This window comes from Sporothrix brasiliensis, assembly GCF_000820605.1.
Source record: "Sporothrix brasiliensis 5110 chromosome Unknown Cont21, whole genome shotgun sequence".
Classification (NCBI taxonomy): domain Eukaryota; kingdom Fungi; phylum Ascomycota; class Sordariomycetes; order Ophiostomatales; family Ophiostomataceae; genus Sporothrix; species Sporothrix brasiliensis.
The window spans coordinates 490,961-518,845 of NW_024467140.1; the positions used below are offsets into that span (position 1 = coordinate 490,961).

The following is a 27,885-nucleotide window of genomic DNA, read 5'->3' on the forward strand; positions in this document are numbered from 1 at the left end:
GAACCGGCTTCATATGTCATGCAATGCCTGCGATCGACCAGGCCCGATAAAAGGAAGAGTCCTTTACAATCACACCAAAACCCACCCCTTCCACATGTTATCCATGTCTTGCGTACAACTAGGACCGAGCCTAATGACGAAGGCAATCTACCTGGTGACAAGGCGGGATGCCGTGGTCGGGATATCCAGGAACTCATGTCCATTGTAAAAGTTTGGGGAAGTTGCGAGACTGAAAAATTATGTGCCACTTCCACACGCCACTACGACCCTCAATCATCTCACCCGGTAAAATCTTGCCTTCCTGTCAATACCAAGCCTTCCAGGCCGTCTGATCCGCTGCCTCGGGCTTTTACTCTGTATGCTGAAAAGAATGCCGAAACAAGACCCGCGTACAGTCGTTTGCTCACCCACGTGATTAGTTGTGAGCCACCTTTGTTTTTGACCTACCTTACCTCCAGCTTTAGTACCCCGGACGGCCACATAGGAACGCGTGGACGATCGAGTACGGTCGTATGGCGGGCTACATAACCACACCGGGACTATTTGGAGAATAGAAGCTAGTCCAGCATACCGATCCAGACCAGCCTCTTTGAGTTGTAGATATTCTGACCCTCTGCCAGTCATATGTATGATATGGAACTCGAAAAGAAAATCAAAAGTCGAAAAGACTATAGCCGAATTGAAAACAATGTTGCTGACATGAAGCTTGGGCCGAAATTTGTGTCGTTTCCGTTCATCAATCTGGTAATAAACTCCGCAGCCTCCTCGCTCACTTTCACACCCTCGCAGCCCCGCCATAGCGCAAGGCTTTGGGGCCCAAGATTCGCCTTAGCCTGCAATTCCCATTCAAGCTACAGCGCGATAACGATAAGCTGGGCCTGGCAAAGCCGCTGATTCGCCAGCCGCTCGCATCGCCTGGATTTTTTTTCCGACATACACCGACCGCCACCACTCAATGCATCAGCAACGACGACAAATCACAACAAACGAGGCAAGACGAGCGCTGCGCAGGACACAGAACACAGACAAAGCGACAATGGTGTCATTAAAACGATCCGCACCGGCAGACGACGGCATTGAGCCCAACCTGTCCAGCAAGACGTTTGTTCGTACGACCAAGAGCGGCAAGGTCCAGAAGATCGTCCGCGAAGTCTACCTGCGCCAGGACATCCCCTGCTCGTCACAGCTCTGCGTCGCCTGCCAGGAGAACGCACCGCGTGATGCGTCAGGGCACGGTATGACGATGGAACGGCGACTCCTACTCGCAACCACAAGGCACATTTGCTGACAGTGTTCCAGTTTCTCCCTTCGTTCTCAGCGACCGCCCCGCCGGAACGACCGCCTACCCCCAGGGCCACTACCTCGTACCCGATACCAATGCCTTCCTGACAGCCATGGACCTCTTCGAGCAAACCTCGGCCTTCTATGACGTGATTGTGCTGCAGGTCGTGCTCGAGGAGGTGCGTAACCGCTCGCTGCCGCTCTACAACCGCCTCGTTGGCCTCACCCGTAGCGACGAGAAGCGCTTTTACGTCTTCTTCAACGAGTTCCGCCTCGAGACATATGTCACCCGTGAGCCTAGAGAAACCATCAACGACCGCAACGACCGCGCTGTGCGCCGTGCTGTCAAGTGGTACGCCGAACATCTTGCCACCGCAGCGGCTCATGTCGGCAAGTCCACACCGGCCGTCGTCATGCTCAGCAACGACCGCGAAAACTTGCGCAAGGCCCGTAGCGACGGCCTGGCCGCAAGCTCGCTGGCAGACTACGTGCGCAGACTGGAGAATGCGGACGTGCTGCTTGACATGATTCCAGAGACACAGGACGCATCCGTCACAACGGCGCGCGAAGAGAAGAAGGTCGGCGCCAACGGCCCTCATCTCTATCCCGAGTACATGACCATGTCCAAGATGATGACGGGCGTGAAGAGCGGCTTGTTGCACCAGGGCAACTTCAATGTCTCTCCGTACAACTACCTGGAAGGCTCTGTGCGCGTGCCCGCCTTTTCCAAAGCCCTGCTGATCCTCGGCCGCGAGAACATCAACCGCGCCGTCGACGGTGATACTGTCGTCGTCGAGGTGCTCCCCCGCGACCAATGGAGGCAGCCATCAACCAAGATTATCGATGAGGAGACCGTTACAAAGAACGAGAGTGCTGACGGTGGTGAGGGAGACGACGATGCGACCGGGGGCAGCAACAGACGTGGTGGTGACCTGGTCTCGGCCAAGGAGCGCAAGGCGCTGCAGGAAGAGGTGAAGCGAACGCATGCCCTGGCCGGCCAAAGCGCGAGTGGAAAGGGCACCAAGAACGAGCCGTCGACCTACGTCGAGCCGACAGTGCGGGTGGTCGGCGTCATTCGCCGCAACTGGCGTCAGTACGTTGGCCACATTGACCAGACGTCTGTCAGCAGAGCGACCGGTCAGGGCCGAAAACAAGAATCGGTCTTTGTTATTCCCATGGACAAGAAAATTCCCAAGATCCGGCTTCGTACGCGGCAGGCGAGCGAGTTGCTGGGCAAACGCATCCTAGTCGCTATAGATGCCTGGGACCGTGACTCCCGCTATCCTGTCGGTCACTTCATCCGGTCACTCGGCGAGCTGGAAACCAAGGCCGCTGAAACCGAGGCACTGCTTCTGGAGTATGATGTGCAGTACCGGCCCTTTCCTAAGACTGTGCTGGACTGCTTGCCCGCCGAAGGCCACGACTGGCGCGTCCCTGCAAGCAAGGAAGACCCTGGCTGGGTGGACCGCGAGGATTTGCGCGATCTCCTGATTTGCAGCATCGATCCCATCGGCTGCCAGGACATCGACGATGCCCTGCACGCACGCCCTCTGCCCAACGGGAACTTTGAGGTCGGTGTTCATATTGCGGACGTGTCGCACTTTGTGCGGCCCAACAATGCCATGGACCTCGAGGCGAGCATCCGCGGCACTACCGTGTACCTGGTGGACAAGCGCATTGACATGCTGCCCATGCTTTTGGGAACTGACCTGTGCTCGCTGAAGCCGTACGTGGAGCGGTTTGCCTTTTCAGTGCTGTGGGAGATCACGTCCGACGCAGATGTCGTCGACGTGCGTTTCACCAAGTCGGTGATCCGGTCTCGCGAGGCATTCAGCTACGAGCAGGCGCAGCTGCGCATTGATGACGTCTCGGAACAAGACGATCTGACGCGCGGCATGCGCACGCTCTTGGACCTGTCCAAGAAGCTCAAGCAAAAACGCCTGGATGCCGGTGCGCTGAGCCTCTCGTCGCCCGAGGTTAAGGTGCACATGGAGTCGGAAACGTCCGACCCCATTGACGTGCAGACCAAGGCGTTATTGGACACAAACTCGCTCGTCGAGGAGTTCATGTTGTTGGCCAACATTGCTGTGGCCACCAAGATCTATGATGCCTTCCCCCAGACAGCCCTGCTGCGGCGTCACGCTTCGCCACCCAAGACCAACTTTGACGAGCTATCGCGGCAACTGCGCGCAGCTGGCCATGTAAGCGGCAACGAGGACTTCTCTTTGAGTGTCGAATCGTCCAAGGCCTTGGCCGAGAGCTTGGATGCTTGTGTGGACCCTGAGGAGCCCTTCTTCAACACGCTGATCCGCATCCTTGCCACCCGGTGCATGACGGCTGCGGAGTACTTTACCGCGGGCGCCTTCGCTTACCCCGAGTTCCGACATTACGGTCTCGCCTCGCCCATCTACACACATTTCACGTCCCCCATCCGGCGGTACGCGGACCTGGTCGTGCACAGGCAACTGGCAGCTGCTATTGGCTACTCGTCCAGCGCAACGGCTACACGAGGTCGTCTTACGGCCATCTGCCGCAACATCAACATGCGCCACCGTAATGCGCAGCTTGCGGGCCGCGCCAGCATTGCTTACTACGTTGGCCAAGCTGTCCGCGGCAAGGAGACGACGGCGGAGGGTTTCGTGATGCGCGTCTTCAGCAACGGGTTTGTGGTGCTCGTTCCTCGGTTTGGCATTGAGAGCCCGATCAGGCTTCGGGACCTAGCCACACCGGAGCCTGCGGCCAGATTCGACGCCGCTAAGTACGTGCTCGAGACAAGCCACGCTGTTCCCACGGGCAAGGGCGATGAGACTTCCTTAAAACCGGTGACGATTCGCCTCTTCCAGAAGGTCATTGTACGTATCATGGACCACAAAGACGAGACGACGGGCAAGCGGAGCGCACGCATGGAGCTGGTGTAGGGTTAGACGTGAAGTACATAATTGTCTAGGTGTCTTCTGTACACTCTTGCGTATTGATGGCAGGTTTTCATGCAGTTGTGAAATATATACCCGAAGTATAAAAATTGCATTTAGTTTATTCAAAATAGAAGCACGACATGACAAATAAAATCCACGCACAGCGAGTGTGGATATAAATGGGATACCAAAATAGTCCAAAACTTAAATGAGAGCTGCCGACAATCGTGCACCAAACAGCGGCCACTCGGGCGCCGCATGGTATATTGGCTTCAGCAAAATTACACATTACCTATTGGTCTCGAGCAATGAATGGCCAACAGCATTCGTTGAATCCATTGTAGTTTTACGCCGACGACGCAGTTGTAGTCGAACGGTTTCCAGTGTTGGGCCGGCTCGATCGGAAGTGGTGTGGCACCCTCGGGATGGGAGGCGGCCCTGTGTAGTCCAGTGGCGGAATGGTGAGGCCGTACGGCTCCGTCTTGCCCTCTGGGTCATGCTGGTCTATTTCGACGCGAATACAGACGTCGAGACTGCCGTCGTTGCCCTTGCCGTGCAGATCGCTTGCTGCGCTGTGTTCCGTGCCGGCACCCTCTTCGCCTGCATGCAGGGCATGGCGGCCATTTCGCCCATTTGCATGGGCCTTTGGCTCGCCATTGGCGCCCCCTGCAGTACTCGCACCCGCGCTCGAGCCGCGGGGGAGCTCATTGGAGCTCATTTCTCTACGCCTCGAGGCCGACCGACGGCCGAAACGAGAAGAACCTCGAGACGGCGGCGGCTTTGGTTGCACGGCAGCATCCGAAGCTAAGGCTTGGGGCCGGGGTCGCTCTTCAGACTCAGTATTGTTCGGTGAATTTTCGGTGATGATGGCAAAGTTCCGGCTTGGCATTGTCACTTGATTGTGACTGGCCGTCTTAGCCGATGTACCGGGATCCTTGTTGAACAGCTTGAATAGCGTCTCGTCGGTCGAGCTGTTCAAATGGTGGATCTTGTTGCGGCGGGCGAGTAAATTCGCAATGGCGGCCGGGGGCGGCTTGTTGGTGATGGCCGACGATACAACGTTGATCATAAACCGGTAGTCGTTCTCTGATGCAACATTGAGGTCGGGATTGGCATAGAAGCGACCCAGAGCCGCCAGATGCACATCACCGCCCAAGATCGTGATGCGCACAGAATGCTCGGCACTGAGAACCTGGAGACGCTCAATAAACCAATTACGTTCCTTCTTATGAGTGCGTGCCGTGTAGTGGTCGTCGAGGTCGTCCAGTAGATCGACGTTGCCATCAAAGTAGTTGAAGAATCCGCCACCAAAGCCGAATCGCCGGTTCATAAACTTGACCGGGCCAAGAAGCGGACTCGAGAATACATTCTCCAGCCAAGTCAAACGCTGCACGAGTGTCAGTTGTGATTTGTGCAAGTGTAGAGCTAGCTACGAATAGGAAAAGTAAAAAAAAACTCACAGGATACGCAATGGGGATGCCGAGGAGCAGAATGAGGTGCTTGATCGGCTCATCTGCAGCGGCAGCTGCACGGAATTCGGCCGTTAAGCGGGAGAAGATTTGCTCATACGTGTCGGGATAGTTGACTTGGTGACGAGTTCGCTGGTCAGAGTGCATTGGTTAGATTCTGCCACGACTGACACTGCCCCATGGGTTAGGCACCGGGAAACTGGGACGGTATGGGTATCTTACCTCTGTACGGGCGTCAAGTCCCACAAAGGCCATTCGGGCGCCCAGCTTGCAGTACATGTTGTGGGAGTACTCGGCGACATAGGGCTGTGGGCAGCACTGTTAGCTTTGTCCTCCATATGGTGCACATAATAAATACACGTATAGATACCACATACTCCTGGTTTCGAACCGATGATGTAGTTAGGCTCAATTATGGGAGGCGCCACATATGTGTCGACAAGCTGCACAGGGTCAGGCTGGTGCGCCTCGGCGACTTGAGGAGCATCTGAGGCGAAAGTTCCGAGTCAGCTTCGGTATTAAGGCGTTGTCTCGTTTCCTAAATTAAAAGAAAACGCTTACCTGACGTGTATGTTGAGGCCGGTGGTGGTAGATGGTGCTGGAACAGCATGTAGTATTTGTGGGCCGTACCTCCAATACCACGGAACACCTAATGCAACCTTTGCTTAGCACGGACCCGAAATGGAGCTTCTAATATCAAAAGATGGGTAGCAAACTCAAACGTACGTCGCACTTCATGAACTCGTTGACATATGAGCCAAACCCGTCAATGATCTGTTGTACCTTGGTCAGCGTTGTGTGTTGAAGAGTTTGCTAGGGAGTTTAATTACGGACATCGTGGTCGTCCCAAATGTTGAGCTGCGGAATCTGGCCGTTTGTCGCTGCAAAAGGCTCCGTCGAGTACCACTTAATGTAGTTATTCAGGTAAAAATCGTCACACTCGGCACGGAGTTTTTCGGTGAATGGAAAGTCGCGCCGCTTTTTGGGGTTGCCGATAGCAGTCCACTCGCGCAGGGGCCCGGTGACGCGGATGCTGTCGTTGTAGATCTGATCACCGCCACCGATCATGACGTGGAAGGGAGTCTTGGCGTGGTACCGAATGACATCGTTCCACAGAGCAGGCCCACTCCAGGCGTCCTCGTCTGTGCCGACACTAAAGCCGTTGCAGGAGAAGAAGAGGATACGCATGGCTTCTGTGACAGCCGGCACAGAGAAAATGTTGACGCGTGGCTTGGTGTCGCTCGTGTACCGCAGCCCCGGGAACGAGTACTGCCAGCGCGACTCCGTTTCACCCATTGGAACCGATACGTCAAACCGCCAGAACGTATTGCGGGGATCGGAGTAGAGACATATGCCCTGGATTTCCTGCACGCTGCCACCACTCGCCTTTGCAACGGAGCCAGTCCCGTTCGCAGATGGACCATCTGTCGGCGCCGGCGCCTGCTCGGCCACATTGCGAACAGGACCGATAAGGGCGGTGGGCACGAAAGGCTGCGTCTTGCCACCACCGCGAGTGACGATTAGAGCACTGCCAATCCAGCGGTCGTCCTCCATGCGGCGATAGTTCAACAGCGGGCCCACAAGGATTTCCTCGCCGTCAGAGGGCACGCCTATCGCTTGTCCATCGGCGGCGGCCGGAGACCCAGTAGCTGCTGCATCCACCTCGCCGGGCACCACAATGGGCGTGAACCTTGCCGCCGACCCGGAATTAGGGCTGTATTTGGCCGCGGTGGGAGAGGACGGGTCGACAGCAGCGCCGGCCGCGTCAGCCACGCCGGCCGACTCTGCAGGTGTGATTCGCGATGCGTTTAAAAAGGCCGTGAGATCCTTGACGTCGCCGCGGGGGCGTTCCTCGTCGCGGGCCTTGCTGGCCGATGCTGCGGCGTGACGAGCGAAGGCCGGCGACTCCTGGTGGCGCCAGCGGTTGGCAGACGCGTGGGGGTTGCGCCCGCCAGTGCCACTGGTGGCACCAATATTGTCAATCTCATCGATGTCGTCGGCAGCACCGCCGCTATGGAGGTGCGGAAGGTGTGGATGGTGTCCCTCGGCCATGATAGTTGTCGGTGATATCGTTTGCGCCTGTAAGAGGGGCGGGTCGCACAGGGACTCGGGTAGGTCGAAATCAAAAGGGAGCAATTATGTCCCCGAACGACGGCAAATCGCTGGTGGATTTGGGCGTCTTGGGAGGTTTTGTCTCGCTTTGCAGTGCCTTTGTCAACAGATGTCGCGCGCCGGTGGGTTTCGCGTGGTGAGAGCTATGCGCCAATGCTTAAGGTGATGTGAGGAACTACGCGATGCCGAAGGGACTTCTGCCGAGCTGTCTTGCAGAGGTGAATGAAAAAAAAAGGGAGGAAATGAGAGATATCCTGACAAGTGGGTGACAGGTGCAAGAAACCCATCAATTAATTAGGCCAGCGAAAACAACGCCAGTTGAAAAGCTTACATCCCAGGAAGCTTGGCGCAAGGGGTGGGTTTGGAGATTGGTCCTCGATCGCATAAGGGAGAAAGCGAGCTGGCGAGGTAAGCTGCAAAGTACGACATACTCCGTCCAACTTATTTAGATGCTAGTAAGATGCTAAAACAAAACCTGGCAAAACGCCGGGCATGGCAGATGGGATGGAGTCCTACAGCACCGCGCTTATTAACAAGGAAACTGACAGATTTGGCATTCGCATTGACCTATCAGCAGTGGGAACAAACAGGAACGAAGCGGCAACGTAAACAGGCTGGAAACGGCGCGGTTCAAGCTGCCAAGATCGTAGCTTCCCCTAGCTCTGTCTATCCATGCCAGCAGGGGGCAAAATAGCACGAACGAAGGCCCACAGTGCAAAACAATGCGCATTGGTCAAAACAGCGCCGTCAACAACTGCACCTGGCCGCCTACGAAGCTACCACAGTCGTCTATTCAAGCTGCTGCAACGGAATCTGTCAACATAACAACGTAATAATATAACCAGGCGCGAGCTGTTGCACGTTTCTGTTTGGGCAACCATCGCGTGGCCGTGTGTGTCGTACTTGAATTTTGAATGGTGTTTTGAGACTGACGACGCTGTCAAGATTGGAAGGCCAGGCTAGCAATTGGCGCGTTACGACGCATTTTAGAGGTTCGTTTTGATATTGTTGTGATACGGCGGTAGGTTTTAATTTTGATGCTTTTTTGTTGTACCGTAATTACACTTTGTCGTTGGTGTCACTCAAACTGTGTTGCAAAAGGTGGACAAGCCTATGGGGGGGCTTTACCTCTCTACTTACACGATCTGCTACAGGTTTCCCGTTTCCTGCTCCCTGTGGCCAGAAATGTGGCGTAAACCAATCGTTCGTCCTCACTTGCGGTCGCATGCACCACAATGAGAGGTCATGATACTCCAGGCACCGCTCAACTCAGCCCTCACTGTGTCAACTTTTGGTCAAGGTCTTACTTATGGTACACCCATCTGGTGGTGTTATCCCGGCACCCGCAATAACTATTACAGTCACGGTTAATGCGAATAACAGCCGCACGACCTGCAGTGTGGCTGTAAGTTGCAATAACGGTAGTCCGGCGCCACGCACAGGAGAGGTAGACATGATCCACCAACAGTTTTTGAGAGCTCGATGTGTATGAACTAGATGGGATAATGCTCGGCTTGGGCCGGGTTACCTTTGGCCAGCCGGCGGTGTTTATAAGTGTTGTTACTGTACCGGGTCATTGTCCCCAGGAAAAGACTGAACATCACAATGCATTATGTTAGGTACGTGACCTTTTAGTACGGCACAGTCAATATATATAAAGTGAGAGAGAGAGAGAGAGAGATGAAAAGTGCCAAAAGAAACAAGAGGCCATTTCTGGAGAAAAAACGAAAAAAATCATCGAAAGATGAATGATAAAAACAAAATCCTGGTAGATGCGAGATGGTCATCTAAGGGTATATCCTCCCTAGTAAAAACGCACCTCCTGGTGGTCCGTTTCGACCATACTATAATCGTTTCATACCAATAGTCTCGTTGGGCTAACAAGGAAGTTCCAATGTAGACAAAGAAAAGAAGTCACGTAGGGAAGACAGAGGGGGGAAAGGTAGGAAACATACAAAGAAAACAATAAAAAAAGGTCAAGACAGAAGGAAAAAGTTCAAGGGCAGATATAACTGAGACGGTAAGACATACATTGCGCAAAACCTCTACCCAATAGCCCGGCCAATGGTAGCCAGGTGGTGAAGACTGCTGCTCCGCCGTTCATACACAATGTGCCGGCTGCCCGAAACGGAGAGCCGCGGAGGAGACAGGCCGTCGAGGAGCGGGCCGTCGCTGTCATCGGAAGCCCCCGCAGCCGCCCCACTACTAAACATATGCGGTAGGACCGAAGACGACGCCGATGCCGCTAGCGTGGATAATGAGGACACGTCACGTGGCTGCTTTTCCTGCTGCAAGTACTCATCGAACATGCTGTGGCTGCTGCACCGGTTGATGTTCACGCTGTCGCTGTTGTCGGGATTGGGCCTTGCCGACATGGGCAGAGGTGGAACAGGCAGCTGCAGTTGTAAAATGGACGTAGGCGACTGCTGAGGTGGTGTCAATGCCAGCGGGCGGGATATGGACTGATACTGCACCACGGACGGGCGCCGCTGGTGTGACATATGTCGAAAGGATTGGTTTAGAGGCACATCCGAGCCGGCATAGCTCACGGTACTGCAGCTCCGTGCACTCCGAGTACGAGCGTGCCAGAACGAAGCCCGGTTGCTGTCACTATGGCTGCTGTTTTCCAGTGGTGATGGAATGTTGCTACTACCACGAGCGTCGTGTGAGTTTCGCCTCGGCGAGAATGTGATTCCAGCGCCGCCTGCAGCATCTGCCTCTGTGGCTGCTGCTGTCTCTGCCGCCGTCGCTGAAGGGCTTCCCGTGGCGGGAGGCATCTTGAACAACCGAGACGGTTGACGCTTCGGTGTTGGAAGAAAAGATGGGTCCCCGGGAATCGTATCATCCGTGAGGCCTGCCCGGGAATTCGGTGCACGGGCATGTTGGAGAGCTGTGTGGTGTAGACGGCGGGGCTATCGTTTGCGAGAACAGAAAATCACAATCTTGGTCGAAGCTAAAGCGGCCAGCCATACCACGCGACGCTGGGTAACCGAATGACATGGAGCGAACGGAGCGAGGCGAGAACTCCTCCGACCTTCGGTACAAGGGCACGGATTGTCGTTGTTGTCCCTGCTGCAAGTAGTAGATACCAGCAGCTCCTGTAGCAGCAGCTGCCGGTGCTACTGGCACGCCCAGAATTGGAGGGAAGCCATTTGTTGACGATGCAGAGTTAGGAAGACCAGGGAAAGACTGTGGTGGGTCTTTATAAATAATCACATTGGACGGCGTCTTCTTTGGAGGACGAACAGGTCTTTCGCCCAGAGGTGCCGGCGCATCGCTAACGATCCCAGAGCCGTCAAGACTAATAACCCGCTCTGGATAGCTATGCGTACGCGGTCGAAGCTGATCCCGTCTTTGCACTGTAGCTCCTGCGCCCATAGCTCCAGCAGATGGAAGCGGCGAGGAGTCTGGGCCGTCGTGGCCACCCGTGGGCTTGCCAAGTAGACCTGATGGCCCCTTCTCATTCTCACTTGCCTCACCCTCAGGTAGACATCGAGTTCCTTTCCAGGTTTCGATTTCGTCGTCATCGATTGGAGAGATACCTCGAGGCAAAAATGAACCACCTCTTCTTTGACGAAGGCGACAACAGGTCAATACCAAGACAGCTACGACCATGACGCCAACGACCGAGAGAATGCTGCTCAGGATCACGACTGTCGACGTATTTGTGAGACTGCTACCACCATCAGAGACCGAGCCGGACCCTGAGGAGGTGGAAGGGGCCGAAGGACTGATAGGGGTAGAAGACATCGCGAGTAAGGTACTGGTAGAGCTGCCACCGTGCGTTGTAGCAGCGGACGTCGGTACCGTGTTCGTCATGGGCGAAGTAGCTGTTTTTGTCGTAGAAGTCACCAAGGTCTGACTGACCACGAGCGTTGCTGAAGCTGTGGTCACAGCTGGTGTTAAAATCGTTAGAGATGTCGGGTTCGGCGGCGGCGGCGGCGGCGGCGGTGGTGACGGCGGCCCTACAGCCGTGGCAGAAGCCACGGGTGTCGTCACTGGCGCAGGAATTCGGCAGCCAAAATAGGTAACACCAGGTGGGCAGTAAAACGAGTAAACGTTACCACCCCCGTGGTAAGAGGTAGGCCACGAAGAAATATCTGGCCCGAAGAAGTTGCGCGGTTCAAGATGGTCGTGGGTTATTGTAGGCTCCGGCGAAAAACTTGATGCAGCAAAAGATAAAGGAGAACGAGAGGAAGTAAACAAAAAAGAAGACAATGAGGAATCGGGAATGAAAGAAGAAGGAGGAGCCAAGGTAGTTGCTCTTGATAAGGCAGCTGCAGTAAAGGAGAGCGACGGAGCAGCTGCCACGTTAGATATGGCTGGTGGCATGAGGGTAGGTGGGGGGCAGAGGGCAAGGGGAAGGAATTATATAAAGTGGCTAGGTGTAGATAAGTGCTCCACTGGGTGAATGCGAGGATATAAAAGCAATACTCAGTATGGGTGCCAGTTGGAAGTGAGAGTAAAAGGAAGCAAGGGAGAGGGCATTGGAAGGAAAACGGTAGGGATCGTCAGAACGCCATAGGGACAGAAGATGCAGTTTACATGGCACCCTCAGAAGGCGACTTGATTAACTGCAGCTAAGACCAGGCAGGAGACAACATCCAAGAAAAGTTGCGAAAGATCAGTGAGAAAGCGAGACAGAAAAGGCCGGATTTGTCAAAGCTAAAAATGATTGTAACAAAAAAAAGGAAATAGCTGGCTTAAGTAAAACACAGTTCGAGGTCTCCTTGTAATATTGGGGATGATAGTCAAGAGGGCGGCTGTTGGCACCAGAACAGCTAGGGGCGTGGGAGACGCGCATATCGAAAGAAAATAGGTTTAAACAGCTTAAAGGCTGACGTCGTAAGACCAATGTGAAATAGCCCGGTGGCCGTGGCACCTGCACGAGCGCTCGGATCGTAAACCACTGTATATACTGTGCCAGGTCACATATAGATTGCCGGTGCTAAACCGGGAGGCAGAAGATGGTGTAGGCGGTGGTGTTACATGGTCCTAGCAGTGCTCCATTAGTCGGGGGGGGGGGGGGGGGGGTGTGGAATAAGAGGCCGAAGGAGGACGGCAGAATGCGTATAGCGGGTTCAAAGATCAGGAACAGGATTAAAGCGAAAAGGACGCCTTGACCACATCACCTTCCGGTCCTGTGGCGGCGTTCTGGAAGAGAAGCCAAGGACGATATCACGCAGACCCATGGTGCATATCTTTGCCATGCAGCCGCAAACTTCAGGACGAGATACGAAAACAGGTAGGGTTGCAGGGCCGCCGGGGAGCATGAAGCAGAAAACAGGAAAATAGAATAACAAAAAAAGCACCTCGGGCATGTTTGGTCGGAGACGGGCGAGAGGATCACCGTGCGCAAAAAGGCTCTGGGGCAGACTGCAAAAAAAGCTGAAAAAAGATTGTGTGGGGTGCACTCATGTGTCGCGAAGTGGATGGTGGTGGAAGTGATGCACACAGGTGAAAATGAGTGAGTGGGTGTCATTGGCGGAGGTTCAGCACGACGTGTGGTCAACTCCACGGCGATCATGGCAGGGGGCAGGAGTGGCATGGGAAGTGGACGGCATGTGGAGAATTTGATTCCACCCCCTGCAGCGACTTGCACGTCGTAAGTGGAGGACGAAACGGCGGACAGAAAGCGAGGGGAAAAACCGAGAAGGAAATAATGAGAAGATGGACCGCACTAGATAGTGGTGTGCAGATTTTCGATACTTTGGCCAGAGTACCTTACAGACTGTCTACGGTCCCCAAATATACGTCCATGGCAGCGTAACCAGCCGCTTGAGAGCTTGGATCAACGACGCTGATGATGTTTGGTTGCATGAAGTGTGTTGACTAGGGCAGGGTTGGCGGCTTGTAGTCTTGTTCGAGTCTCGCTGTCTCTTTTTTATATTTTGTGTGTCCCTCTCTCCCCGCGACTCAACGGTCAAAGGTTGCGAACTCACGGGCGAGCTATTCAACTGAGACACTCTGATGAATACGAAAGGCGTTGCAGTAAATAAAACACAGAAGGGGTCGAGCTAGACCAGCCGCAACAAGCTGATGGACGACAACACTCCTTATTCGTACTCCATGCATGAGGTGCGAGTCAGGCAAAAAAAGATCCAACGAAACAATTGTCTCGAGGGTGGTGGGTAGTTTCAGGAACTAAAAGGCTGGCATCGTAGTGATTGGCCGGCGATCGGTGACGACAGCCTTTGACCTCTGGTAGACGCCATCGGAGAATGGATCAGCGCTGTCGAGGGTGGCCAGGGAGACGACCAGAGCAAAGGAACAAGAGGAGAGAGAAATGGAGAGATCGGCAGGACAAGTTGCTTTTGAAGGTGCAGAGGTGTTTTCCGCCTCAAACTTGGTGTACTTTGGCTGCATTTGGCACACAAATGAGAAATAACGGCTTACAAGCACTTTGGAGTAGACCATTTCATACATCTTGCAATAAAGAAGCTGCAGCGAACCACCCAGCCACATGCAGGACACGGCGTTTCTCAGTTCAGAGACACATTAAAACGCTCTATTATGACCGTATACATCTACAGAACAGCCCTTTCTAGAATATGACGGCGTGCCTGACTCCCGGGCTCAGCCACGAACGGCCACGCTCGGCAGAGGAACGTCGCCCGCGTGTCAGAGACGGCGCAGCAGCCGGCATTAGGGTCTGCCGTACCTGCACTATTCATCACGCTATACGGCGTCGATATTAGATGTTAGCATCGAGGCTCTGCAGTACGTCATACGGTGAAACCCCATCTGGCCTTTCCTCTCATCCCGCCAGACTGTAAACCAGATCCTCCTGTATGTTGAATGGTGGAAAGAAACGAAATAGGAGAAAAGAAAAGGCTCGCCGCACTTGGTCATCTTCCCTTGCCCTTTTGGTTTGCTTTGCTGGTAGATTCCTGGCCAGTCGTCGCCCTGCATCCTACCTGCTGGCTGACTTTTAGCGTGTTTTACTTAGAGGGGAGTAGGTGTCCAGTCCCTAGCCTCTTTAGGCTATCCGTATGGCTAGCTAGAGTGGCCTGAAACGGTAGAAACAAAGACCTGATATGCCTGGGCTGCACCCATTGGCTAGGCCCGGCCAGCTCCACCCCGACTCGTTATGATCCCGGAAGGCCGTAACTCGCCCGGAGAGGAAGTGGTACCTGTAGGGCACCGTTTGGAGAAATGATGCGCAACGCAAGGGACGAGGCTCTTTCTTACTTGCCATGTCGACGCCGCCTTGACTCTCCTAGCCGCCTCCAAATGAAGCAACTATCGTTTTCGCTTGCTTCGCTACGACTCTTTTACGACCTAGCGCCTCCGCCTGCTCTCTCTCTCTCTCTCTCTCTCTTTCTTTTTTTTTTTTTTTTTTTTTTTTTTTTTTTTTGAGGTGCCGTCGACCATCTTGCTGCGCTCTCATCGAGATCGTATCTCCCATCCGGAGCATCCTCAGCTTTCTTTATTCGGTCCCTGGCCCTTTCTTCTTGCCTCATGGAAGCTCGATACTCGCTGCTTGGTCACTCCTCTGTTCTACACCTGCCCAGCGTCATTTCCTTTCCACCTCCGGAGAGATCTGGCACTGTTCGGTCCCGACCTTGCACGAATCCAAGACTTGTAGCGGAGAATATGCATTACAACGCAGGCCATTTAACACCGGCAGCTGGAAAGGCGTCAAGTTGGGTGGTCGATCCCTCTGCACGGCGAATAGTCTGTATAGCGGGCACTGCCATGATGACCCTGTTTCTTTGCTTTCTTCTCGCTCTCTTACTGCGTATGGCTATATATCTTTCAATTGCCACGATTCGTTAGGTTGGTGATCATAAATGTCCGAGCGTGCATAAACCTTTCCCAGATATAGCACACGAAACACGACCCACGCAAACTCGCAGCTTCATAGCAGACCAACCACTCTCAGCTGCAGCAAAATAGTGTAACTTGGACGCACCATTGGCGCCTATTGGGATGTGACTCAACAATGCCTGTGATTTGGACGGTGCACAATCGAGTTTGGTCCTTACCTCCACAATACTTGGTGATGCTACATGGTCGTCCTGCGGTCAAATGAATGGTAGGCACCAGGTGAGCACGTCATCGGGCGGCAACATCAACCATGAAGACCTACGTGAGCGGAGGGCTGTCCAATTTCAAATATTGTTTCAATAATATATGCATTCAGGAGCCCCGTGTGGTTCAGCGATACATCGCACACTTCGTTCACCTGGCTAGCAGGATATATGCAGACCGTTGCGTGTCGATTGTCGATTGTTGTGAATTGCTCGGAGGTTATTATTTGTCCGAATGTCGCAAGAGGTAGTATTATTTATTCTAGTACAGACGCATATATTACACACTATGAATAAAGCGCACACAAAAGAGAGCCCTATCCCCCTCAGGGATGCTGGCCGCGTCGGTGATCCCCGCCCATTCCATCGCCTTGTTATCTGAGCCTAGACACGCAGAAGCTTGGCGGCAAACTTCTCGATGAGGTCCTCCGTCGGGAAGCTCAGCTCCTCGAGCTTCTGGGCGTAAGGGGTCGGCACCTCAGCGCCAGTAATGCGCTGGGCAGGGGCATCGAGGTAGTCGAACGCATACTCCATGGTCAGAGCAAGGATCTCAGCACCAACTCCAAAAGCCGGGTATCCAGACTCCACACAGACTAGGCGGTGTGTCTTCTTCACAGACTTGACAATGGCATCAATGTCCAGGGGCTTAATGGAACGCAGGTTGATCACTTCGGCCTCGATTCCGTAGTTCTTCTTCAAGTTCTCTGCCGCAGCCAGGGTCTGGCCAACGCAGCGCGAGAGAGTCACCATGGTAAGGTCCTTACCGGCGCGCTCAACCTTGGCCTTGCCAAAGGGGATGACAAAATCGTCCTTCTGAGCAGCCTCCGACATGGGGAAGGACTGGCCGTACATGAGTTCGTTCTCCAGAACGACAACGGGGTTGGGGTCACGGATGGCAGCCTTCAGCAGACCCTTGGCGTCCTCCGCGCTCCAGGGCGAAACAACCTTGAGACCAGGAATGCTTCCGTACCACGCGCTGTAGTCCTGCGAGTGCTGGGCAGCAACACCGGCGGCAAAACCGTTGGGGCCGCGGAAGGTGATGTTACAAGGCTGGATGCCACCAGACATGTAAAGGGTTTTGGCAGCCGAGTTGACAATCTGGTCAATTGCCTGCATGGCAAAGTTGAAGGTCATGAACTCGCACTATAAGAAGAGGGAGGGAAATAGTTAGCAACTTTTCGCAAAACAAATCAAGGCCAGGAAAGCCCCCGCTCCAGTCCATTACAACGGAGAGGGAGAAGAAACACATACCACGGGGTGAAGGCCGCTCAACGCGGCACCGACAGCAAGACCACAGAAACCAGACTCGGTGATCGGGGTATCAATAATGCGCTTCTCGCCGAAGCGGTCGAGCAGGCCCTTCGTGACCTTGTACGCACCGTTGTACTGCGCAACCTCCTCGCCCAGGACAAAGACCTTGGGATTCGTCTCAAGTTCCTCAGCAAGGGCCTCGTTCAGCGCCTCACGCACCGTGTACTCCTTGGTACCAGATGTCGACGCATAAGACCTTCTCTGAGACGCGGACCAGCCGGCTACCAAGGGGCTGCTGGACTGTGAGACGGCCCCTAGAGAACGGAGAGTGTTGGAAGAGAACGGCGAGCGAGCAGTCTTCAGGGCCGTCGTCCGGGAGCCGAGAGAGGCGGCCAGGCGGCCAAGCGGGCGGATGCAGCGGGACATGATGAGGGTTGAAGAGGGGCGGAGCAATGGCAAAACGAAGGTCAGACTTTCGTGAACCTCAGGGAGACGACGGGTGACTAGTCGGCAAGGAGAGTAAAGGGGTCAAAAGAAGACGAAGCAAAACAAGATGAGCGAAGGCTCGACGGAATGGGATGGACAACAAGACGGATAAGTACGGCGGTTAGTTGGGCGGTGCAGTTGTACGCGGCGATGGACGAGAAAAGACAAAATGGCGTCGACGCAGAAAGAAAAGGGATACTTTAGCAAGCGGGAGCAAGCGGGAAGTAAGAATGGAAGATAAAATGGAGTTCCTCTCGAGGTGCTCTTCTCCTATGCCTACCTAGGACATTCAGCTAAAAGAACCAATTGGCGTGCCCGGGACGGGGAAATAAGTGGGCCTCTAAGTGCGTGGTTGTTGTTTGTTTTTTTTTTTTTTTTTCTGTTGTTGGGGGAATTCTCGCTAGAAAGAGAGTCCTGCGCACTCGGGGCGAATAGTACCGACAGGTGGTGAGCTCCGTCTCCCACAGACGCCAATTAGGACGCTATAATAGAAACGACGACCCGCCTACCCCAGCGAAAGACCTCACCAACTCCCGCCTAAAGCCGTCGCCAGCCATGCAGGCCAAAAGTGGCCGCCGTTGTCGCACAGCGTTTGCGTGAATAATCGCTTTCGTTGCGCACCCGACGGTCAGCCTCTGGAACGGAACGACACGGCTAGGCGAGAAAAAGTGATCGGACTTCCGTTGGACAAACATGTCCAAGCTTTTCATACAATAACCACCTAACCCTACACAATGACAATCCCGAGACTGGTTTATCCCATTTCCTCGTGGCTTTACAATCTGACAGAATGACTATCTGCTCTCTACAAAATAAATTGGCTGCTTCTTCATCAAAATTTACGTCCTGGTCGGCAAAGCATCCTGGTAGACCACGAGACCCCTATCCTGGGTCACGCCTGGAACGCTTGCAATACTCGCTGTTTCGAGGACGGCGTACACATCATCGAGACGCGACTTGGCCATTGGCAATGTTGCATGACATAATAGAAACCAAAAGAATACTCCTTGGCATCTATAGTTTTTATTAGTAGCTATTATTTTGAAGATCGTATACCCCGGCCTGGCCCGGGCCCACACGATAGATGTCGCCGACAGGTCCTCCACATTATCTCGGCTACACTCCTCCATCCCTGTGCGTCCGTCCTCTTTCCTAAACAAAGCCCTGCGCCTGCTCGGCCTGGGTAGTCTATAAGCAATGTATACACGGCGCTGTGTTCTCAGTTTGCGGGCTTGCGTCCGACCATTAGGTACATCGGCGTGAAAAGATTCGCGCGCGCGCCCGCAACAAGACAGTCACCGCCGGTGCCGAGCGCATCAGCCGTCTTCCGCGTACCAGCCGGAACAAGGCCAACCTTTTCCAGGAGACCCGTAAAGCCGTGCAAGAAGAAACGGGCCGTATGCGTCATGCGCAAGATCGTGAACAGGTCGCCCCACGTCTGCAGATACTTCATCTCACCCGAAAGAGGCCAGTACCACGGCAGAGGGTCATCGCGCACTGCCAGATCCTCGTGCTCCAGAATTTCAAACCCAACGGTCTTCATCGCCTCCAGGCCCTCGGAGATCTTGCACATATTGGAAATACCGTTGCCAAGCTCAATACCCAGCCGAATGTCGCGGTGCTCCACGTTGTCGTTGTCATAATCGTCCGTCATCAGCCACTCGTACACGCCAAAAACACCACCAGGCTTCAGGACCCGGAAAATCTCGCCATAAACGCCATCAAGCCGGGGGGCGTGGACCGTGGCCTCGATGGCATAAACGGCATCGAACGAGTTGTCCGGAAACGACATTTGCTAAAATGCGAAAGACACACGGTCAGCACAAAACTAAACGAATTCATCGAGAGGGGCAGGGTGTGCCAGTGCCGGCTTTCCTACCATGAAATCGCCCTTGACAAACTTCAGCTGGTTAGACAGCTTCTCCTTCACCGCGTAGTGCGTGGCGCGCTCGATCTGGTAGTCGTTGTTGTTCAGACCCGTGACGTGGGCACCCGTAAACTTGGCAATCTCGCGTGCCGGACCACCAACACCACAGCCGACGTCAAGTACCTTCATGCCCTCGTTGATGCCAATCTTGTGGGCCAGGTAGTGCTCGTGCCGTGCAATAGCTTGGTAAAAAGGCTCGCCAATGGAGAAACGGCAGAAATGGAAGCTCTGGCCCCATCCGTACTCATAGATATCCGTAGCAAGGTTATAGTAGCTGTCGCCGAGAAAATTCGGTTAGCCAAGTTCAGCAGGGTAGAGTTATGTATTCAGGGGAGGCCGCTCATCATACTGTCTAGTCAAGGTGGCGTATTCATTGGTACGAGACTACATGCGACGATGGGATTAGCAACCAAAAAAAAATACCAATTGAAGTCGGCAAACCATGCGACAACTGTTAATTAGAACTTCATCGGACTATCGTGGGCTGATCGACATACCTCGCGGTCTTCCTTTGTCTCGTTCTCAGCCTTCTTATTGTCAAAGTGCTTAAAGTACTCGTCTACCGCCAGCTTCTTCGCCTCGCGGTCTTTCGTGAACATAGCAGAGATGCCGCCTTTTGCTTGCGCCGAGGAGCCGTGCAGAACCTGGTTGAAAGCAGCATCCCGCTGGTGATTCTCGGCCTCGAGGCCTTGCTTGACTGCAGGCATGATGATTGTTGCAGTCTGTTTGGGGGTTCGAAAGGTTAAGATGTTCTAGTTGTTGGCAAATGTTGAGAAAGTGAATGATTGTCAATTCGAGCGTGTCTCAATGCGAGCAGGATAAATTTACGAGACGAAATACGCCGATATTTAAACGTCCTCTTTCAACTTTTTGTGCCAGGGGTAAATAAGTGAAGGCGGTGACCGTACTCGTTCCAATTCGTACTCGCGCTAAGACCGTCCCACTTTTACAACCTCCTTTTCTTCATGTGGTATTCTAGAACAAAAAAGGTGCGAATACGAATAAGAACCACTGTGTAAGGTAGCACGTACGAATACGTACAGTAGAAAACACCAAAGTGTTTCACGGCTACCAATTTCGTTCAGCTCGCAAGCCGCTGATTACTAGTCACGTAAATCCTCACCAGCCTTAACGTATGTCGTACATTAAGACGTACTTCTATCAACCCCTTATGCAGCAGTTGCCATTTGTAAAGCCTTTTTAAATACATCAGGCTCTTGAACAGATGTACATGAGACCTAGCACACCGAGGGGTTACGTCTAGCTCTGCGACTACTTTCTCAGATACAGTCAAGATCTCATCTCAAGGGGAGATCAAGCAGATATACGGAGCAGAAATATCGTCGTGGTGCATTTTGTTTTGTACAGTGTCCGACGTAGAAGTGTTCTTACGAATACGAGGTAGACACGGAGCAAACGCCAGGTCCCGTGATATCGTATCAGATGTAGAATGTCACGTGATGGTTACATGGGTGTGAAATATCTAAAGTTTGCCACCGCCTTCAGAGCCGGTTGGCAAATCGTCGCCACTTTTCCCAACTTGAAGCTCGTCGCGTCGCCTTGCAGTACATCTCTCATAAAGACATGCCAACTCTTCGTCCCCCTAACGTCTTTTTTGTACAACGACAACTCGACGCTTGGTTATAGTTCTTTCACCTTTAACCAACTCTGCACATTTGTATAGTCCGTTTCACGATGCCGCCAGCACAGATCAAATCCGACATCAATCGATCAGGATGGGAGGCCACGGACTTCCCATCTGTTTGTGAAAACTGCCTCCCCGAAAACCCTTACGTTCGAATGCTCAAAGAAGACTACGGTGCCGAGTGTAAGCTTTGCACACGACCATTTACGGTCTTCAGCTGGCCAGCTAGCCGTGCCCACGGACGGAAGAAGCGCACCACGATCTGCTTGACTTGTGCGCGATTAAAAAACTGCTGCCAATCTTGCACCCTAGACCTTTCGTTTGGCCTTCCGATAGCCGTGCGTGATGCCGCCTTAAAAATGGTTGCCCCTGGGCCTTCGTCGGAAATCAACAGAGAATACTTTGCGCAGAACAATGGCGAGGCTATTGAGAAAGGTCTTGTTGGGACAGAAGAGTACGAACAGACAGACGACAAGGCCAGAGAGCTACTTCAGCGTCTTGCGCAGAGTAAGCCCTACTTTCGGAAAGGTCGGCAAGTCGATGAGGGCGGCAAACCACTGTCCCACACGACGCACGGCGCGCAGAAGCGACTTGGCGCTCCGGGGGGTGGCTCTCTATCGGCTCCGTCGGCAACGGGAGGCGATGTGGCCACTGGTGCAGGAGCTGGCGGGCCTCGTCCAATCCGGACCCGGGACTCAAGAGCGGCGCAGGCAGCGGGGGCAGGTCCTGGACGTTCAGCTACCGGTTCCCGGAAGGGACCAGTATCACTACCCCCACCAGGTCCCAAGGACTGGCTGCCACCAGCCGATGAAAGCATTATGTCCCTTTTTGTGACTGGTGTTGAGGATGATCTGCCTGAATATAAGATCCGGGACCATTTTAAAGTACATGGCAAAATTCGATCTCTTATCTGCTCGCATATGTCGCATTGCGCATTCATCAATTACGACAGCAGGGAAGCGGCCGAGAAAGCATCTGCGGCATGCCAGGGGCGCACAGTGATTGCGGGCTGTCCGTTAAGAGTACGGTGGGGTCAGTCCCGCCCAGTTGGACTGATGAACCGCGAAGAGCGGGTAGAAATGATCCGAGACGGCCGCTCCGCATTCCCGGAGCTTCACAGGAAGCAAAGCGGGTAGGGTAGAATCTCATTGTTTCATTCTCCTTTAGGCACGTTTGGATTTCATATCCAATTATTATCAATTATTATACTTTGCACCATAGATCACGAAGCCATCCGAGTTTGGTGAGTTTATACGTTATGAAGCCCCAGCTACACCTGCCAATAGATACCAATACGAGCCATCCTCCTTGTCCGTCCTGACGTGCCGATTAAACACCGAACTCGGTAGTCCGATAAGATCCCAGGTCTACGGGTCGTACATGATGTCGTTCGACGTTGGGTGACATGCCTTGTACAGGGCCGTTCTAGACAGTCGAGTCGTTTGTGCATTACCCGGTTTTATTAAAATCTTGATCATCAACCATTGCCTGTTTACCTGCTCTCGTACCTAGTAATCATAATCCTTTATAAAAGGCATGATCTACCAGATGGGATAATGCAACATTATTATAATATAAACCTACAGCTTGAGCCGATGCGAGGTTAGACACGCCGATTCCAACCCATCTCAAAGGCATCGATACTTCTGACACGTGAACCGGCATATCCTACCAGTCTGTGGTCGGTTAAAGCCATAAAAGAGCAAATTACAACATCTGTGGTAAGAGATAAATTTCGAAGCCAGTGGTGTTCAAGGCCAAAGAGGTTCAAGCAATTGTCCCACCGGCGTCCCATGTTCTTTTCGAATTGCTTCTCATCAAATCTTCGCTTAGCAATCGACTGGGATCCGTTACAAACTCAATGTGTGCATACCGCTGGGACAAGTCTCTAACACCTCGTTTGTCAAGTTCCATCTGGATATGATGGCACGCGGCACCGGTGTGTTGTCGCACGGAGCAACCCAGTAGCCACGTACGGATTGCCGAAACACATGCCGCAGAAACCAACGGTACTGGTGGCAGGCGGTACTGTACAAGGACATGTCTTGTCATAACTGCCAGCCAGTCCATGTAGGAAACATTGGCGGTCCATGTAGCATCGTGCTGGGTTGGAGAACAGGATATACAGCCTACGGACAGTACCGTCGCCATGGGTATTGAATTGTTGCCAGCATAGTGTGATAACCAATGGGGGGTGTGGCCGGTTGACCTAGCACGCCCGCACTGTAACTCTACGCATAGTCTCGCCGCCGGGGGGGGGCTGTGGACATCCAGCTAAGTATTTTGAGCTCAGTAATCTGAGATATCGAAAATACTACACCGTGGGACTTGTTCGGCGTCAGGGCGGTACGATCAGCGGGAGTTACTAGCTGACCCTCACTCTTTGTTTAGAGCTGATACAGGCTATGAGCATGACAAGTCGGTGCGGATATTTATGGTTTCGACGGCGAGTGGCTATGCCATGCTGAACCAGGTTAGTTGAATCACCGCAATATAGTCACTTTTCTGTCTTGCGTGCATTAAACAATCGCCTTATTTGTGAGAAGGTCGGTCGTTGGCAGGGCAAGAAAATGTTGTTCACTGTGCCTTGTCTATATGCCTATGCTCTTATCGGAGCGTTGGTCTCGTGGTTTCATCATGCAGCGATACTGTCGCTTCAGTATATGTTGGATGATCGGTTCGTGCCAACTTGTCTTGGACTGTGTAGAGTCTCATATTTCCGCTTGGGAGTTGTGTCCAAGAGTATGTCGTTTCTTATCAGCGAATACAATCTCACAGTGGCATGTGGAAAGTTCGGCTTGGCAGTAAGATGATGAAATTCCAATACATCGGTGACCTCTTCACTGCGTCGACCAAGTCACTGCCCCTACGGTCCCTGTGACCCTCTCGTGGCGTTGGTCTGTTCCCTTGGGAGAAGGTTGTTTTCTATGTAAACGGTAGGGAGGAAACGCTGAAATCATACATATGTGTGTGAAGGAACGTTAGAAAACTTCAAGTAACCAAATAATCAAATGACAATGACCATATGAGAGTAATATAAAAACTATAGAGATTAAAAAAAAACGACTAGTAAAGAAAATGATAAAATAAAAGATAATCGCTTTACGTCAAAGCAACGCATATTTGGAGACGGAAGTTGTAACAAAGGTGCCCAAATAACCCCAAAGCAAAAAAAATGACTACCGTCTTGTAAGCTTATAAAAAGGTCCTACCCGGAATCGAACCGGGGCTACTGGAAATTAAGATCAGTGATCAGAATCCAATGTCCTAACCGCTAGACTATAGGACCCATAACTCAATTTGATACGGCTCCTACTAACGTGGTTTATGTTTACTAGTACAATAATTATGTACGGAAGCTGTCCACCCGGAACGTCATGGGGACACCTGCAATCTATTTATCCCCCAACGTTGCGTCAACATGAGCTGTTGTCAAACAACCTGGTCGTCCCCGGAAAAGTACGCTCCGACAACCGAATCGTACCGTCACACTCCCGTTTATCCATACAAGGAACACTCCAACCCATCCAGCTTCCAACTCCTTGGGCGAGGCCGTCTCTACACGCAGCGGGAGACATGCGGCCAAGCCTCTCAGCAAGTGGTTGTTTACAAACACACACCATGATACCATGCCCATGCCACTGCGTACATGTTTAGTACGGTGAGCATGTTTCTTTGCCCCCCTCGAGTAGATTGCCCCCGCAATCTGCGCCATCACATGCCATCCACGCCCATATGTTGTCCACAAGGAAGCAGCCAGTGTGGCCCAGACGGCTACGAGATGCCGGTCGTTTTTTACCTATCGGCCTCCAAGAGTCACACAAGAAGCAGCAAACTAGGTACGATCGCGGGCCGGCCGGCCCTGTTTTTGCTCCTGACATGAATCCGTATATACATGTTGGCAACCTTGCTCGGAGGTGTCATCCGCCGGTGTACGACAACAAGGCTACGAGACGTTTGTTTATTCGTTATTCGTTATTTGTTGTTCGTGGTTGTGTCGTCTTACTTTCCAGTCCCCCGTTGGACGAACTAAAACCAAATTTACCCTGCGGTAAACAGCATGTATACTCACCTCTCCGGCTCCCGGCACGCGGAAATGGTTGACCAGGGCGAACGGCATGCTTCAAACTGGATCGATAACATAGCTTCCGTGCAGTGGACAGCAACCCAACCCAGTTTACCTGGTCAAACGTGCTCTGCCATCCCACGCCCTTACGTTTCCATACGTCTTTGATATGCACTCATAGCAGAAACGCCAGGGAGTCGAAGGCCATATGCACTGATTAAGGTCAGGAGCCACTCATAGCATGCCTTCACACAATTCTGTATCCGTCTTCAAGGATTTTTCTCCCGGGACGGCCAAATACTCATGACATGTCATAGGTTCTGTGCCGAGCTAGCCGTCAATATAGCAGTTACTGTGACAATCGTGTAGTAATACCAGTGGCTGATGGTCCGCTCAAACGCTCCTCAGGAGATATAAAGCCCAGAGTATTTGCCAGGAGTATTCTTTCTCTTTTTTTCGGTTCGCCATAGTCCTCGACTTCCAACCCCAAGAACTGTTCTTTTCACATCCAGGAATCCGCTTCTATATCATCGTCTCGCCCTACCCCCACCCCCTGAATATCTCCTAGCCTTACACCGGCGGTTCCAAACCCAAGATGAAGGATCTGCATATCTTACCTCTTCTCTCTCTGGTATCGCTGGCAACGGGCCACGGCGCTGTTACAAGCTACGTCATCGGCGGAAAGACATACAATGGCTACGACGGGTTTGCGCCATCGACTTCTGGACCGACCATCCAGCGGCAATGGCCCGACTACAATCCGATCCTGTCATCGACCAGCCCTATGATGACGTGCAACGGTGGCACATCAGCACAGCTCTCGGCACCTATCGCTGCGGGTGACAATATCACGGCAGTGTGGAAGCAATGGACGCATCAACAGGGCCCTGTGATGGTGTGGATGTACAAGTGTGAAGGTGACTTCTCATCGTGTACAGGATCTGGCAAGAACTGGTTTAAGATTGATCAACTGGGCCTTACTGCGCCACCTCTCACAAGTGCCAACTGGGGCACTGCGGTGGTGTGTAAGAACCTCAAATGGTCCAGTGTCATTCCCAAGCAGCTTGCGCCAGGGAACTATCTGATCCGCCATGAACTGCTAGCTTTGCACCAGACCAATACGCCGCAGTTCTACCCGGAGTGTGCCCAGTTGGTGGTATCGGGTAGTGGTACGGCACTGCCCCCGGCGAACTACATGTATAGCATTCCGACATATGCATCTATGACCGACCCTGGAGTGATGGTAGGAACCCCTGTGCTTCAAAAGCTCGTGCGACTGCTTAGCATCCTGCCGTCATGCCCTTTCTGGCGTCTTGGGACTAATTTTTTTATTTTTAGATTGACATTTACTCAAGCACAGCAACGACTTACAAATGCCCAGGCGGCGACGTTTGGTCAGGATTCACTTCTTAAGAAGGGCAGTACTTGCAAATGATTGTGAGATTGTCTGACTGTGCGGATGCACTTAAACACCTGATGTTTCTTGTGTCCCTTACCTCTCTTCCTTATCTACGCCGGCGATCTGCACGGGTTATGTTTTCTGGGATGTAGGATGCGTGGCAGGAGATGGGTCGGATGTCGTCCGTCGGCTTCCTTCTCGGCAGCTCGTGCGCACAGCATGTGAACATGTACTCGTGTTAGACTGCAGCAGGCTTTGTCGTATTTCTGTAGTGTCAATCTAATAAAGCGCAGCAATATGCTATATGTCCGTGTTCTCACGAAAAGCGTGCTTGTGCCGCTCCGTCGGAGTTGCCATAAAGTTCCTTCCATTCACCACGTGCTTTATATAAAAGACATATTACGACGTACATAGTTTATTGTCCAATGCAGCTAATTGGGGTGAATAGTTACTTTTTAAGACTTCAGAGATGTGTCCAGTATCACCCTCCCTAGTGTACAATTGTTTCGCGTGTTATGGCAGGAATGAAATTTTGTTGACGGCGGTTAGATTTTTATGTACACGGTAAGATGTAAGTACAAATATCGCGGGCCCTGGGTGAACCAGATAACGTTTTTGATAGGTGGCGATCGACGGGAGCGATCGACACTCGCTCGACTTGCTACTCCAGGGCCCCTCGTCAACGACAGGGGTTGGCTACCAGAATCGAAAAGTGGGCGACCAATAGCCGGTGCAGGTCCAACAGTGCTGCTCAGTCCAGTACACCACCAGCGTCTCGAGCTTGGGTGCAAGTAGTACAAGTCTCCGAAATCAACGTCCAAAAGAGGCGACCGAAATAGTATTGGTTTTTTTAGAAATACAAAGCGCAAGTAGCGCCGGTTATCACCTTCCTCTTTTTTTTCGGCCTTGCAGAGGCGCACGGGAGAAGGCCAGATATGGAAGGATGCGTCCCCTCAATATTTGACGATCGCAGTGAGAGCTCAGGCCCCGTTCTGCCGCGCGATCTCTTCCAGTCCAATCCGCAAGCATCGTGCACAAGCACATGCTGTGATGGGCTCTCCAAGCCGGAAGGATGTGGCCGTTTGGTTCTCTCCCGTCTCCCATCCCACGTAACCTGAGTAGGCGTGAGAGAACGACAGAGGTTTGGCCTTATCTCACAGTGTACATAGTACACAGACGTCGGTTCCTTCGACCTTCCCGCCGTTCTTGCTCCTTGCCTCGTCTTTCCATGGTTCAAGTATAAAACACTATTCATTGTCCTCTGCATTTGTGTTTTCTATTGCGTGACCCTCTGACACTCC

At 52.8% G+C, this 27,885-nt stretch overlaps 8 protein-coding genes and 1 non-coding gene across 9 annotated transcripts; 4 read left to right on the plus strand and 5 right to left on the minus strand.

Annotated features, from left to right (window-relative positions):
* Positions 1-1,036: 1,036 nt before the first annotated feature.
* On the plus strand, positions 1,037-4,199 carry SPBR_04623 (exosome complex exonuclease DIS3/RRP44; the record flags this gene model as incomplete). Its single annotated transcript, XM_040762900.1, has 2 exons — positions 1,037-1,235; positions 1,300-4,199. 2 exons carry the CDS (start codon positions 1,037-1,039, stop codon positions 4,197-4,199), a joined length of 3,099 nt encoding a protein of 1,032 aa, XP_040615189.1.
* A 343-nt stretch (positions 4,200-4,542) lies between these two features.
* Positions 4,543-7,717, minus strand: SPBR_04622 (transcription factor btf3; the record flags this gene model as incomplete). The annotated part of the gene is made up of 7 exons (XM_040762899.1): positions 4,543-5,583; positions 5,657-5,797; positions 5,888-5,971; positions 6,043-6,152; positions 6,227-6,314; positions 6,392-6,448; positions 6,500-7,717. The coding sequence occupies 7 exons, from the start codon at positions 7,715-7,717 to the stop codon at positions 4,543-4,545; spliced, it is 2,739 nt and encodes a 912-aa protein (XP_040615190.1).
* A 2,105-nt stretch (positions 7,718-9,822) lies between these two features.
* Positions 9,823-10,554, minus strand: SPBR_05285 (uncharacterized protein; the record flags this gene model as incomplete). The annotated part of the gene is made up of 1 exon (XM_040763562.1): positions 9,823-10,554. One exon carries the CDS (start codon positions 10,552-10,554, stop codon positions 9,823-9,825), a length of 732 nt encoding a protein of 243 aa, XP_040615191.1.
* Positions 10,555-11,390: 836 nt separating this feature from the next.
* Positions 11,391-11,804, plus strand: SPBR_05402 (uncharacterized protein; the record flags this gene model as incomplete). The annotated part of the gene is made up of 2 exons (XM_040763679.1): positions 11,391-11,532; positions 11,674-11,804. The coding sequence occupies 2 exons, from the start codon at positions 11,391-11,393 to the stop codon at positions 11,802-11,804; spliced, it is 273 nt and encodes a 90-aa protein (XP_040615192.1).
* Positions 11,805-16,194: 4,390 nt separating this feature from the next.
* Positions 16,195-17,487, minus strand: SPBR_05025 (pyruvate dehydrogenase E1 component subunit beta; the record flags this gene model as incomplete). The annotated part of the gene is made up of 2 exons (XM_040763302.1): positions 16,195-16,953; positions 17,062-17,487. The coding sequence occupies 2 exons, from the start codon at positions 17,485-17,487 to the stop codon at positions 16,195-16,197; spliced, it is 1,185 nt and encodes a 394-aa protein (XP_040615193.1).
* Positions 17,488-18,766: 1,279 nt separating this feature from the next.
* On the minus strand, positions 18,767-20,181 carry SPBR_04987 (sterol 24-C-methyltransferase; the record flags this gene model as incomplete). Its single annotated transcript, XM_040763264.1, has 3 exons — positions 18,767-19,342; positions 19,427-19,669; positions 19,972-20,181. The coding sequence occupies 3 exons, from the start codon at positions 20,179-20,181 to the stop codon at positions 18,767-18,769; spliced, it is 1,029 nt and encodes a 342-aa protein (XP_040615194.1).
* A 1,297-nt stretch (positions 20,182-21,478) lies between these two features.
* On the plus strand, positions 21,479-21,930 carry SPBR_05387 (uncharacterized protein; the record flags this gene model as incomplete). Its single annotated transcript, XM_040763664.1, has 2 exons — positions 21,479-21,744; positions 21,780-21,930. The coding sequence occupies 2 exons, from the start codon at positions 21,479-21,481 to the stop codon at positions 21,928-21,930; spliced, it is 417 nt and encodes a 138-aa protein (XP_040615195.1).
* Positions 21,931-24,322: 2,392 nt separating this feature from the next.
* SPBR_09556 lies at positions 24,323-24,408 on the minus strand. The gene has a single exon. It is a non-coding gene; the product is annotated as a tRNA-Gln (tRNA).
* Positions 24,409-25,780: 1,372 nt separating this feature from the next.
* SPBR_05142 (cellulose-growth-specific protein) lies at positions 25,781-26,826 on the plus strand (the record flags this gene model as incomplete). The annotated part of the gene is made up of 2 exons (XM_040763419.1): positions 25,781-26,428; positions 26,737-26,826. 2 exons carry the CDS (start codon positions 25,781-25,783, stop codon positions 26,824-26,826), a joined length of 738 nt encoding a protein of 245 aa, XP_040615196.1.
* Between the last annotated feature and the right edge of the window lie 1,059 nt (positions 26,827-27,885).